This window comes from Pelmatolapia mariae, linkage group LG3_W, assembly GCF_036321145.2.
Source record: "Pelmatolapia mariae isolate MD_Pm_ZW linkage group LG3_W, Pm_UMD_F_2, whole genome shotgun sequence".
NCBI classification, from domain to species: Eukaryota; Metazoa; Chordata; class Actinopteri; order Cichliformes; family Cichlidae; genus Pelmatolapia; species Pelmatolapia mariae.
In genome coordinates, this window is record NC_086229.1 from 43,012,413 (window position 1) to 43,027,408 (window position 14,996).

Consider the following 14,996-nt stretch of genomic DNA (forward strand, 5'->3'; position numbering starts at 1 on the left):
TTACATTCATTACGATACATCAATTACAGTATTACACAGAAGACTTTATTAAAACAAATGCAGCACGTTACTTATTAGGAGAAAGACATCAGTCATACTACTCGTTATGTTACTTTCACGTTACTCTGTAAAATGACCAACATTTAAAAATATAAACCTGAGGCTACAGCGCCACACCCCAGCACAGATCCTGTCCTGATGAGGACACACGGGACCTTTGTCTTAAACCAGCACAAAGGGACTTTAAAGAGGTGGTCTGAACTTTTACTGTAGCTCAGGTTTGCTCCTTTGATTCAAACCAGCAAAAATGAAGGCAGAAAACTGCAGTTTGTCATCCTCATCATCATCCAGATAATCCCACGATCCGACAGTGAAAAAAGAAAAGTGCTGAATGATTTGAGCTGACTGTGCTAAGAGCTGCTGCGTCCACTGCCTTTGACAAAAACTTCAAATAAAATTCAGAGCCTTTAAAATCTGCCTTTCTCTCAGTCTTTACATTTATCAAAGCCTTCCTCTCTTTAATATGACCTCATGAAACCCAAGGTAAGAAGACCTGCTACCTTTACACCAGCAGATGGCAGCACAGCACTTCCAGTCACCTCCACGATGCCTGGACCTGGAGGCGGGTTCTTACTGGTTTTCCTGTTCGGATCCTCAGACGGGGTTCAGACTTTCAACTTTTCAGCGTTTATGGCCTTCGTTTTATTTAACGGTTATTTTATTGTGGTCATCGAACAGCGCGCCGTGCTTCTAGCTTTACAGTCACTGTTTGAATTTCACAGCTGAGGGTTCGACTGACCGCAGCAGTAGGTGATCAGCAGTGATCCAGGACATCGTCACAGTGCCATTACTCCTCCAAGGACCTCTGCAAACAGCTACAACAAACCACCTGACAGCCGGTTCGAGTCCTCACGCCGTCTCAGGGTCATCGCATCGAGGATCACTGAAGCTGCATTCGGGACGTGTAAAACACGCAAAACTGAAAGCAGCAAGTCCTTCATACAGTCAGATGATGTTTGTCTCCAGAGGTGTGAGGAACTCATTCATATGCTTTTAATTAATTTGGCAGAATTGAAATGAACCAGCAGGGATTTCCACTAATCTGCAGACGACAACGCAGAATATCAAACACACCGCTCACTTAAACCATCTGCTGCTGGAGAATACTTCCTTTTTCCCAGTTTTAGGAGCTTTGTCAAGGACATCTTTATCCTCGGCAGGACCAATGGGTCCAAAGATATCTCAGACTGGAGACTGAAACACTGAGACCTCAGAACCAGAACACTGACCTGTTTTACCTGTTGATGAACTGTAGTCATCACAGTTCATCAACCCAACTGACTGAGAATGAAACCTTAAACACTTCAGGTCACAGCTGCTATCCAGGTTAGACGCCTTCTTTTGGTAACATCTGACACATGAGCTCCCTCATGATGCTTCCAGGTGGGGAAAGAATAAAAAGAGCCCATTTTCCAGCTTATTCCCTTCCCGATCGTGTGATCTAACATTACAACCGACCACACAGCAAGGGCGAACCATTGCTGATGCTTTGCTCCTTTGTTTGGCCTGCTAAAATGGCACCTCGGTGGCCACGCCCCCTCCCGTGACATCACGCTCCAAAGCCCTATAAACAGCGTTGGTCAAACAGATGTACGTTGACTTGTTTTTCAGGAAAACCAGTGTTTGGTGTTTGCTGATGCATTTCCGTGCGTGTTGATTTTACCACGTCAGGCTGCTGAGACAAAGCAGGAGAGTCAGAACGACACTTTGTGTTTCTGGGTGTAAAAGCTCCACCTGAGCTCTGAGAGCCGCCCTCGGGCAGAGATCGAACATCTGCAGCTGTTCATGAACCGGTCTGACGGCGGTGGACGACATGTTTTTATCTTGATAAGAAGATGTATGAAGGCAGTAGCGGTTTTAGATACGGGCGACACGGGCGGTTGCCCGGGGCGGCATCGTGGTGGGGGGCGGCATCACGAGCATCGGCAAAAAAAATAAATAAATAAAATTGCTGCCCCGACATCAGCCAGCGCATATTGGGGATGGCATAGGCACCGATCGGTTTTCTATCGCCCATTTGCTGGGAGTAAGGGCGCCCTCCGTTTGCGAGGTGCGCCTGCTGCTTGCGGCACAGGGAGGAGAGGGCGGGGTGGCGGGGGATTCTCTGGCTGGCTGGAGCAGCATCTAATAACCAACTTGCAAAATAAAACAAAATAAAAACAAACCAACAAACACGAAAACACCAGACATTATGATACAGACTTATAATTTGCGCCGACGTTTTTCTATACACGAAAAGTGAGCCCTCGGTGCGCCTGCTCGCTGCTGAAGTCAAAGTAAACTTTATTGTTATCTCCGCTACATACAGTCCAGCATATAGAGAGACGAGACGACGAGGCTCCAGTTACAGCAGTGCAAGTAAACAAACAATAAATATTTAAGAGTAAAAAAAATAATATACACTTTAGGACCAGGGGTAAAGGGATCAATAACAATTTAAAATGTATATTTTATATTTTGTTGATTTAAAGTCTCACACACAACCCGTTTTTAAAGTTTAAAAAAAAGAGAAAAGAAGAGGAGGAGTGTAGCGACTTCCACAGTCGCTAGAGGCCGGGGACTGAGCCTATTTGCCTGACGCGCTGTCAACTGTACGCAATAATGCGAGAGGAGGAATTGCTTGCTTGTTTATTAAAGTGCTTGAAAAGTTTACAGAGCAATGTGATCGGCTCGCGATTCAAACTCTTAAAACATCACAGCTCTAATGCAACAAGGGGAAACTCGTTGTGCTGCGGTCAACAAAAACTACGGCTACCCAGCCCTCCTCTCTGTCAAAATCAAACCAGTGAAAGACAGACTGACAACGCCCTCTTAATGTCACCGCTAGCACCCACGTGACTCCCGTTACACATCACCATAGCAACCAAACAAATGAAAACCCAGTGATCATTAAAATTCAATACATTTAATTATGGCTCCTACAAGGAGAAACGAGCAAAAGATACAGGTAAGCAGATGTGTCATTGGATAATGGCAGGTCATGTATCCTAATACATTAAGAATCAGAATACTTTCTTAATCCCTAAGGAAATTATGTGGGTTACAGTTCCTCCAAGAAGAAATGGTAAAAATAGTAACAGTAACAGACTAAACTCCAAACAATATATACAATAATATAATATTAATTAGTCAGTGTCAATTGTTGATTTGTCCTGTTCTCATTGTATGACGAATTATGATGTCTGTTTAGTAGCCGTTTGCATACAATGCATACTCTCTCTCTCTTCGTGTGTGTGTGTGTGTGTGTGTGTGTGTGTCTGGGGGGGGGGGGCGCCAGAGGGAGTGTTCGCCCAGGGCGCCAAACAGGCTAGGACCGCCACTGTATGAAGGGGTTACATATACTAGAAATAAGCTGTTTTTGACTGTGCATCATTGAGCCCAGTGTAAAGAGCTGTGATCTTGTATTTGTGACAACTGCCCTCTTGGCCTGATCTCTCCTGGAAACCATAGCATCTACTTCGTGATACGAATGCTCTTTCTGGCTCAAAAGAAATTCTTCATGAGTGATATGGTTGACCTTTTTCTGACAGATTATAGCTCAACAAGTCATTTAGCACAGTTTAAATTCCCACAATCATTCTTCGACAAGGAGGCAAGGATTTGGTCAGCAGGTTGGTGTGCGCCTGCTGTGGGAGTGCTGGAGTCCCAGAGGTGACCTGCTGAGGCGGGGCATGGAGGGATGTTCAGTAGATGGAAACATCATGCATGCATCACCACGTGGCCATCTGACTGTGGCCACGTGGTCATCCTGAATAAGACAGGGGTTATGGTCTCATCAGAGTTACAAAGCATGAAGGTCTGCTTTGGGTTCGCTGCCTACGAGGAAAGAAAGATCGGTGAATTCAGGGTTACATCGTGATATGAACTCAAGTTACCTTTAATTACAGCAGATTTCTCAATGAATTTCATTTCAAATAAGGTTAAAATGAGGAAAAGAAGAATTTGGTGAGAAATAATTTCGAGTGACACAATAAATCTACATGATTTCCGCATCGTAACAACGCCACTTTATCTCAGGAGGTGTGGCTACAGAGGAGGTTCAACATATCCAGGCTTGCTCAGCGTTAGCTGGCTCAGTGAATCCTAAAAGCCCAGTCAGAGATAACAGCTATGCCACGGTGGTTATTAGCTGTCTCTGATGAACCGGGCTCTCTGCTGCAGGCTCTGAGCGCGCTCAGTGCTGCTGTTTGTTTCTAAGGTGACGGCTGGATCCATGGAAACATGAACGCTTCCTGTCCCACAGCCTGAGACGTGAAATCAGAGCAGAGGAAATGAATGTGGTGAAAGTTTGAGTTACAGGTGTATACATATATACACCTGTAACTCAAACTTACAGAGTTTGAGACAAAAAACTCCACGGTCTTCATTCAGCACCATGGCAGAGTACGAGGAGGACACCTCCCACTCCCGCCTGGAGCTCGAGCGCCAGCGGCGGTTACTGCAGCTGCGTACAAAGCCGCGGGTCCGCGTGCAGTGGTGAGGGTTCGGTTAACCACATGACTCTCCGGGGGAGGAGAGGCCAGGTAAAAATGGGGCGGGGAGAGATGAATACTTAATTGATCATTTCAAAATAAAAGCAGGTTAAAGTGGCTTGCATGCACAGAGAGGCCTGAAGTCAGCAGATGAAGGAAGAGGAAATCCCAGGAGCGCTCACAGCCGTCGTCATGGCAGCGCTGACATCTGAACGTGTTCATGACCTGACCCACGGGAACACCTGATTAGATTCTGGATCGGAAACGTTGCTGTGACCACGGATGGGAATCAGTTCGATTCCTAATCAAGGTCTCTTTGTTGTGATCAATGTTGGTTGATTACATTCATTACGATACATCAATTACAGTATTACACAGAAGACTTTATTAAAACAAATGCAGCACGTTACTTATTAGGAGAAAGACATCAGTCATACTACTCGTTATGTTACTTTCACGTTACTCTGTAAAATGACCAACATTTAAAAATATAAACCTGAGGCTACAGCGCCACACCCCAGCACAGATCCTGTCCTGATGAGGACACACGGGACCTTTGTCTTAAACCAGCACAAAGGGACTTTAAAGAGGTGGTCTGAACTTTTACTGTAGCTCAGGTTTGCTCCTTTGATTCAAACCAGCAAAAATGAAGGCAGAAAACTGCAGTTTGTCATCCTCATCATCATCCAGATAATCCCACGATCCGACAGTGAAAAAAGAAAAGTGCTGAATGATTTGAGCTGACTGTGCTAAGAGCTGCTGCGTCCACTGCTTTTGACAAAAACTTCAAATAAAATTCAGAGCCTTTAAAATCTGCTTTTCTCTCAGTCTTTACATTTATCAAAGCCTTCCTCTCTTTAATATGACCTCATGAAACCCAAGGTAAGAAGACCTGCTACCTTTACACCAGCAGATGGCAGCACAGCACTTCCAGTCACCTCCACGATGCCTGGACCTGGAGGCGGGTTCTTACTGGTTTTCCTGTTCGGATCCTCAGACGGGGTTCAGACTTTCAGCTTTTCAGCGTTTATGGCCTTCGTTTTATTTAACGGTTATTTTATTGTGGTCATCGAACAGCGCGCCGTGCTTCTAGCTTTACAGTCACTGTTTGAATTTCACAGCTGAGGGTTCGACTGACCGCAGCAGTAGGTGATCAGCAGTGATCCAGGACATCGTCACAGTGCCATTACTCCTCCAAGGACCTCTGCAAACAGCTACAACAAACCACCTGACAGCCGGTTCGAGTCCTCACGCCGTCTCAGGGTCATCGCATCGAGGATCACTGAAGCTGCATTCGGGACGTGTAAAACACGCAAAACTGAAAGCAGCAAGTCCTTCATACAGTCAGATGATGTTTGTCTCCAGAGGTGTGAGGAACTCATTCATATGCTTTTAATTAATTTGGCAGAATTGAAATGAACCAGCAGGGATTTCCACTAATCTGCAGACGACAACGCAGAATATCAAACACACCGCTCACTTAAACCATCTGCTGCTGGAGAATACTTCCTTTTTCCCAGTTTTAGGAGCTTTGTCAAGGACATCTTTATCCTCGGCAGGACCAATGGGTCCAAAGATATCTCAGACTGGAGACTGAAACACTGAGACCTCAGAACCAGAACACTGACCTGTTTTACCTGTTGATGAACTGTAGTCATCACAGTTCATCAACCCAACTGACTGAGAATGAAACCTTAAACACTTCAGGTCCTGCTGTGCTCTGTCCCAGGGAGCGCTGTCAGAGGCACTGCTCTGTAAATGAAACACACCAATGCAACAGTCTGTGTGTGGACAGTTAACCAAAGAGTCCTGTGATGAACCTCCGAGCTGACAGGAGCGCTCATATAAATGTGAGGTAAGAAGGTGGCAGCGACCAGCTGTATGATGTTTCTATAACCTTTAAAGACTCATCTATCACAGTAGCTATGTATCTACAACAGGACATCCGCCTCAGTGATGAAGGAACCAATAATCCTTGGTCCACTCTTGAACTTTGAACCCTAATGAAGACGATGCATTTAAGGTCCCCACAAACCTCACTGGGCTGTTTGCTGTGTCCCTCAATTCAGCACATCAACCATCAGGAAGTGTTCTGGCTTATAATATCTGTGTTTCAGCACCGTTTCCTGTTAATCACCCATCCTTTCAGAATAAGAGTCCACACAAAGAAGAATCACTCTGCTGCCAGTACTATTCCACAGTAGCCTTTATTTACACCGTCATCCACATTGTTAATTAATAGCAGTAAGGTAAACATAATAGTGTGTGACATTATTACATTGTCATTGCAGCGTGGCCCACCGGGTGGCGCTGTGAGTCCACAGCGTCTCTGCTCCTCTCAGCACTTCAGAGGACGAGAACCACGAAACGAATAAACAAAATCATTTTCAAGGTTACAAGTGCATCTCATACAAAACCTTTATAAAATACGCCAAAGTCTTTATGCTCTGCAGCGCCCCCTAGCAGCACCCAGTGGAAACATTCATAAAGGACCTTTGAAGATTGACACGTGATTTTGGAAAGTTCAACACTGCTCACAGACTCTGAGGTGGTGTTTGTGCTGTGTGAAGGTTGGAGCGGCTCGCCGCAGGTCTAAAGGAGCGTTCAGCCAATTATCTACGGCACGTTAGCAGGACTCGAGCCACGGATTTGTTACCAACTGAACAAGAACCAGAACTCATTACTCACATTAAAGCAGCATTTTCATTTGAAGGAAAATTCAAATACAAAAAGCTCGATGTGACACTTTGGTGTTTTTACGCAGCCCTCCTTGTTTTCCATTAATCAGTTTTTTACCCTTTCCACCGATTGGACGAATGCGAAAGTCAGAACAGCCGTCGCTCTGTTTAAGATATTCAGCTGACAGAGAGCGAAACAGACAAAATTTGGCATCTCAATGAATTCAATTTGGCTTATTGTTTAATAATAATAATAATAATAATAATAATAATAATAATAATAATAATGATGATGATGATGATGATGATGATAATAATAATAATGATGATAATAATAATAATAATAATAATGAGTATCGACAGGTTTGCTCCGTCGGCACAGAGCCACGAGAAAGGCCAGTTCTATTCTATTTTTTATTATTTTTAACAATCCAGACCTGAAAACTCTCCATGTTGATGTGTTTAAGGACAGTCTGAGTGTTTGACTGAAGCTTTTTCGTCATCCTTTTCCTGACGTGTACGTTAGCTGTCACGGCTGACTGACACCGCTCAGATATCCATCGGCTCTCCAAAGCACTGCCTGGAGAAACGCTCGGTGTCATTCTTCTATTCCCGCTCGTGTGTCTAACGGGTCGGTGTTCACAGAGGCACCCGAACCTTCCTGTTCGGCTCGTTTTTAAATGCCGTTTCTTTTTCTGCAGAATCCCCTGCTGAGAGCAGAGGATGGGATTGGCAGTAAATTTAGCCTCCGAGTCCTGCGGCAGCCTCCTTCAGTGACCACAGCAGCTGTAATCTGTGGTAACTACAGTATTTCAAACTGTTTGAATCAGGCGAGATGAAAGAGGATGATGTAAGCGCCTCAAACGCTGTGGCATGAATCCCTGTACAGTGAGCAGCAACCATCGCGCCACTGCTTTGGCCTCTTTTATTTAACCTCAACAAACGCATCACGCACCGCAGCTCGCTCTCGGCTGCGTGTTGCATCATGTTGGTGCAGAGCTCGTCCTCCGCCGTGGACCACGGTGACAAGTCACGGCTGCAGGACGCAACAGTCAGTTCACTCACGGCTACGCGTCACAGCGGCGTGTTCTGGATTCAAACCTACGTCTCAAACTTGTGCTGGTTAGTACGACTGCCTGATGTACCCCAGCACTGTCCCTAAACAGCCAGAAGCCCTCAAACTGTTTGGGCATAAATGAGATAAACGTAATAAGTAGTAGCAGCGCCAAAGCTCGAATGACTGGATCTGAAAGTTGATGCCAGCTGTTTTCGGACATGTGACGAGATTACTGGTGTTTGTATCTGAAACTCTTCATGTTTTATGGTCTGAACGAGCAGGTGCAGAGGTCCTGAATCATCTCTTTTACATTTATTGCTTCGTTTAGCGGCGCTGCCCGTGCGGCTCACTGGTGGCGCTCCGAGTGTTTGTGCCTCAGTGTAGTTAGAAGAGCTGCAGCTTTAGGGTTTGTGACATGAAGCAGGTGTTCAGGTGTTCAGCGCCCAAGTCAGAAACTGAATCCGTCTGAGGACAATGATGCTAACAGACCTGAAAGCAGTGCATTCATTTTCCAGACGTTTCTATCAGACGGCACACGCTGAGGCAACACGGAGAGCCGGCGTCACGTCACCCGCTGGTCTGCAGGGACCGCTCTGCGATCTCACCTGTGTTGGCTCAACATGTTGTCTAAGCCCCGGGGCAGAAACTGAACCCGACAGAGCCGCTAACAAACACCGAGGTAAAGGAAAAGCAGGAACAGCTGATCCACTGTTCTTCAGCTGGGAGGAAACCCTCCCACAGACCGAAGCAAAGCAAACCTTCACCCAAATTACCACCAACAGAATCCTCACGTTCCCACTGCCTGCTGGGAAATGTAGTTTTTAATGAAGGTGCAGAGTGAGACTGAAGTCAGACTGAAATGTCTCTGCCACGGCAGACAACAGGCCACGCCCCTCCACCCAGACTCTGGGCTGTTTCACGCCTGCACACATTTTCACATTTCAAAGGTTTAACAGGTACCTGAACGCATCACCAGCCTCGGGCGGAGCGAGTTAGCATTAGCTTAGAGGCTCACAGAGCATAGCTGAGGTGACGAGTCTGCCTCTGCTCCGCCCTCGTGGGCGCCGGACACCCTGGGAGGTCAGTGGGAGCATGGGTGTGGCAGTAATTTGGGTGAAACACCAATTTAAGAGCAAACTTTGTTAAAGTTTCCACAGTGTGCGCTCAGCTGGTGAAGAGAAAACACGCCCCCTTCAGGGGGGCCTGAAACGACCCGCGGGGGTCTGGGTGTGACGCTCAGCAGGCGTCCCGGCGTTAATGCAAGAGGGTCGTTGTAGTGATGTGGAAATGGTTATCACACCTGCTGGGCGACCTGCAGATACCAATATGGTATAAAAGACCGAGGTGGTCTGTCCTCAGAGTGCTGCTGAAAACACAAGTCTGCGCCCCCCACGGGGACGGGAGCCACCCCTGCTGCGGGGTTCAGTTTTCCGGCCCGGATTAACAGACAGGCCGAGGAATTTTTTCCACTGGGTTCGGTTTGCTGACGATTCTGGCGAATGAAATCCGGGCCCGACGACAGGATGTCGGATCAAAGTGCTCCGAAGAAAACTGCATTAATCTGGAATTCTACGGCCACCTCGAGCCGCCTTTGGAATGTTTAGTAGTTCGTGCTGGTTTCGAGCCCCGCCCCTTTCAATGAGCCAGAGATGCTCGAGTGGCGACGGACGGCGTCCTCTCAGCGGCGGGGCAGCAAGCACGGCTGAGGGGTGGTAACGAGGAGCGATGGGGACAAAAAGCTCTCGGTCTCTTTTGTGTCTCCAGCCCATCGGCGCTCTCCTCTCATCCTCTCTCACGAGCCCGGCAGGCGTCTGTGGACAGCAGCGGCCATGTCGGCGCGGTGCCCGGCGGCCTCAGTAGTTGTACTTTCCCGCCTCTGTGCCCGGCGACGTGGCTGTGTTTGGCAGGAAGAGCGGTTTAGGAGGGATCTGGGGTTTGAGCGACGCCGTTCTCCGGACGACGGCGGCCCGCTGGGCGTGCGGCCCCTCGCTGTAGCTGTGTTGCCGTGTGAGGCAGGCGCTGGCCACCGACGGCTGCTTGCTGTCGGCGGGGGCGGGGCCACCGCTGTTGTTGCTGCTGTTGTTAGTGTTCATCCTGGCGAGGAAGTGAGCATGCTGCGGCCCTCGCTGGTTGAAGCTGTGGTGGCGGGGCACGGCGCCACTTCCGCTGCCCATCCTGATGAGGGAGTGACGCTGAGAGTGGTGGCGTGTCACGGAGACGCCGCCGCCTCCTCCAGGTCGTTCTGGAATCACTTGCTGCTGGAGCGGAGTGGAGGAAGAGGAGGAGGAGGATGAGGGGATGGAGGTGGAGGAGGTGGGGTTGTGGGAGGATGAGGAGGATGAAGATGAGGAGGAGGTGGTGTTCTGAGGAGGAGGGTTGATGCGTTTGGGGAGGCCGTCGCTCGGCAGCGCGGAGGTGCTGTGGTAGGATGCGGTCTCGTTCTGTTGCTGGTGACCGCTGTTGTTGTTGTGGTGGTTGCTATGGTGATGGCCGTGGTTGTAGTGGTGTGTGCGCGTCTGTGCGTGGTGGTGATGGTGGCTGTGATGGTGCCCTGCGGTGGAGCCGGACGACCCGGGGAACAGCGAGGAGGAGGAGGTGGAGGTAAGGACCTTGATGCCGCCGGTTCCTGACGCGCTGACCTCGTGGATGTGTTTGAGCAGCTCGTCCAGCGCCGACACGTCCACCACCGTCTGGGGGAGGGACTGCTGGGAGTGGTGGTGATGCGGGACTCCTCCCCCTCCCACCGCCGCCGCCGCCCGCTCATCATTGGAGATCTTTCTCTCCTCTGGGAGGTGCAGAGAGGTCGAAGAGGCGCCGGCCCCGTGGGGCGTCCCATTGCTTAAACTGTTGCCATGGTGATGAGGGAAGGGAAACACCTGCTGGTTTAAGGAGTTCCCGACGACGGCCATGAATCCCAGACTGGAGGCGGAGCAGCTGGGCTTGTCTCTGGTGTTGTTGTAGTTCTGGTTCTTCTCGTACTGATGGTGTCGCAGGGCCTTCATGTTCTTGATGGGAAGCTCCGGGGTGGAGTCGGGCGTGGGCAGGCCGGAGAGCTCGCCATCCCCCTGTGACAGAGACTAAACAGAGGTCAGAGGTTAGACACGGCCATGGCGCGCCGTCAGTGTGAACGTCGAGATTAAAAGTTCTACCTGAAAACCTCAGAATGAGCTTCAGCGCTCACGTCACGCTCCGTGCTGACAGGAGAGGGCGCTGTGTACAAAACTTTAAGCACTTATGTGTTAAACCCAGCTGAGTTACATCAGTGTCTGAGAGCAGGGTGTCAATGAGCCTTCATGTGTGCAGCATGTAACCTCGGTGGAAAACTTTATGCAGACGCAGACACGTCTCCGGCGAGTCGGACCGCAGCCGGAGCGTCGTGCTCCATGGTCGGAGTGATGCTCCGGCTGCGGTCTGGCTCAGCGGAGATCGGGATCGTCCACAGGAAGGGAGACTGGGTGAGAAGACCGGCCTGCAGCGAAATTTCAAAATAAAACACATGTAACATCTTTAATGTTAGCATTAAATGGCTGCGGCGTGTAAATGTGATCGATTACACGTCCAACGTGTGTGCCTGCAGTCCGCTCCATCCTCCATCGCTCACACAGACAAACTCTGATTGGACAGAGTCGCTTCCTACCTGGGACAGGCTGAGCTCGGGGTCGCCCAGCGGGAGGCCCTGGTGCACGGGGCTGTGGAGGTGATGCTCGGCCCGGCCGTTGGGGATGAAGGAGCTGTACATCTTCGGGGTGGACACGTCCAGTTTGTCCTCCTGGAGGAAGAGAAGAAGAAGAAAAGCTGCGATCAGCTGTCGTTATCTTTGCCTGCCGTTTCATCTCTAAAGCACAGGATGACCCTTCAGTGGGAGGATCCACGGAGAACAATGACGAACATGTATAATATAATAATAATATAATAATATATAATATACATTTGAGCAGAGGGTCAGAGGTCAGCTCTGATTCAGTTTCCTGCTCAGGGACATTTGGACAGAGGATGGAGTTCCTAATGAAACGCTCGATAGTAATGAGCGAATAAAAGACTGAAGTGAGGCTTATTAAGTCTGACCCCTGGGGGAGGAGGAGAAGGAGGGGGTGAATATTAACACCGCTGCCTCTCAGCTCGCTCCTGCAGACGTGTTTCAGCTGCAGGGCTCAGGTGAGCTCTGATGAATCCGTTTCCTCGTCTCGCTCACCTTGGGCTGTCCGTCCAGCAGCCCGTTGAGCTTGGCAAGGGATCGCAGCGACAGGGCGTGAGGCAGCGACGCCTCCGGGTCCTTCCCCAGCCTCTGGGCCCGGTGGGCGGCGCTGCGGCCGCAGTAGCACGACACCAGGAAACCCGACAAGATGGCACCCAGGAAGAAGGCCACCAGCACGCAGGCGATCAGCAGCGTGTAGTGCACGTTAGCGCCGGCACGCTGGTCCATGTCCGGAGGGCGCCGCACGCCTGAAAGACACAGGAGAAGTCATGTTTCCACCTGAGCGTAACACACCTGTACACCTGTGGAGGTTCATGGACTCCAGTAAAATACGTCTTCTTGGCTTCTCCAGCACTAACACTGTGTGTGTGTGTCACATGCAGCAAGGTCCTGCAGGCTGCTTTGGCTCAATGAGCAAACAGTTTGATGAAGGCGAGCTGACGGGGGAGGGGGGGGACAGATGGAGGAGAGGTGAGAGTAAGGTGAAGGGGGGGCAGAGAGAGAGGGTGAGAGACAGAGATGAGGATTGGACTTAATGAGGAGGAGGAGGTTCACAGGTGAGGAAACAGGATGATGGGGGAGGAGAGGAAGAGCAGGGAAGGACGTTAGGAAGGTGAGATCGGGGGGGGGGGGGAGATGGAGGGATGAGGACGGAGATGAGAGACGGAGCGCATCGCTCAGCAGCGCTCGCCTCATCAGGTCCACACACATCACAGCCTCAGATACAGTGACTCATCAGTCTGTGCACACACACACACACACACGCACGCATGCACACACACACAGACACACACGCACACACACACACGCACGCATGCACACACACACGCACACACACAGACAAACACGCACACACACACGCACGCATGCACACACACACAGACACAGACGCACACACGCACGCACGCATGCACACACACACAGACAAACACACACACACGCACGCATGCACACACACACAGACACAGACGCACACACACGCACGCACGCATGCACACACACAGACGCACACACACACAGACGCACACACACACGCACAGTTGTGTTTTCATGTCCTTGTGGGGACATCTAATTAACATAACCCTTCCCAGCTGTTTCCCTAACCATGAAACATGGACGCCTAACCACAACGATCACTTTGTCCCCATACGGGCTGTTGGTCCCCACAAAGATATGTAAACATGGTACACACACACACACGGTCGGTGCTGCACAGGTTTGTCTCACACGTGTGTTTGAAGTATGACGTTTCTGGTTCTGCTCACATGTTTGTGATGTGTCGTGCTGTCTGCACTCGTAAAATAAAGCATGTATACACATCACTGTCACTTTTATGAACTTCCACTTCTCTCCAAAAACCCACCAGGGTCAGACTGATAGTCTGTATAAAGTACGCGGCTGCTGAGGACTGGGGTAAAGTCACGCTCTCTTTCTGATGTTTGGGGCATCTGGAAAGGAATGGTCCGAAAAGGTGAGCGCTACCATCAGTCCTGTCTCAACAGTAAAGATCCTGAGACATTCGTGTGTGGGCTGCTTCTCATCCACGGGAGTGGGCTCACTCACAATTTTGCCAAAAAACACAGCCATGAATAAAGAATGTGACCAAAACATCCTCCCACAGCACCTTCATCCAACCATCCAAGAACAGTTTGGCGAACAACGCAGCCTTTTCCAGCATCATGGAGCACAGTGGCCAATCCTCAAGAGGCAGGTGGACAAACAAAAGCCTGCTAATTGTGACAAACTCAGAGCATTGATTATGTAAGAATGGATCACCATCAGTCAGGGTTTGGCCCAGAAGTTGACTGACAGACTGACAGAGGTCTGGAAACAGAAGGGCCAACACTGCAAATACTGACTCTTTGCATAAACGTGATTGTCAATAAAAGCCTTTGAAACTTATGAAGTGCTGGTTTCATACTTTAATACATCACAGAAACATCAGACACACAGATGTGGAAACACTGAAGCAGCAAACTTTGTGGAAACTGATATTTGTGTCATTCCTGAAACTGTAAGTCACAACATGCAGTAACCACCCTCACCAGCAGAGGTCACCGTTCCACAAGCATGACCTGCTGGGTAATCGTAATGAATTAAAACGACTGCAGCTCGGACTCACCTTTGACCTTTACTGTGACACGTTCATGACCTGGTGTCAGTGTGCAGCGAGCTGCTGTTCACCTGCTCCTGGTAATCTGATTACTGCCTTTGAATGTACCTGCAGACTACTCCTACTATTGAAACTCAATCTGTTTGAGGAGAGTTGAACCATCGGCCTGCACCGATCACAGGGAAAGCTCAACTCCACGAGTCTGAAGGTCAAAGGTCAAGCTTCATCACGATGGTGGAGCGGTCTGTGTGGGATCAGGCTGGAAGCAGCGTCAGCGCTACAAACAGGGGCAATGAAATATCAGAGGCAGGGCACGAAACCCTCTAAATCAGGTCAGTTTTATTGGAGCGACATCTTGTGGCAGTCAGAGGAAGTGAGGTCATGTCAGACCTGACTCTTCCTGTTTTAAGTGACAGCGTTT

The 14,996-nt window shown here is 49.4% G+C and overlaps 1 protein-coding gene across 3 annotated transcripts in view; it reads right to left on the bottom strand.

Moving 5' to 3' along the window:
• Positions 1-6,728: 6,728 nt before the first annotated feature.
• LOC134624465 (semaphorin-6D-like) overlaps positions 6,729-14,996 on the bottom strand; it is a 93,883-nt gene continuing 85,615 nt past the window's right edge. For all 3 annotated transcript variants that reach the window (XM_063469432.1, XM_063469431.1, XM_063469433.1), the window contains 3 exons: positions 12,460-12,710; positions 11,905-12,036; positions 6,729-11,344 (listed from right to left, as the gene is read on the bottom strand). In XM_063469432.1, coding sequence (XP_063325502.1) covers positions 10,121-11,344; positions 11,905-12,036; positions 12,460-12,710 — 1,607 coding nt within the window. In that variant the 3' untranslated portion in view covers positions 6,729-10,120. The remainder of the gene's footprint in view (positions 11,345-11,904; positions 12,037-12,459; positions 12,711-14,996) is intronic.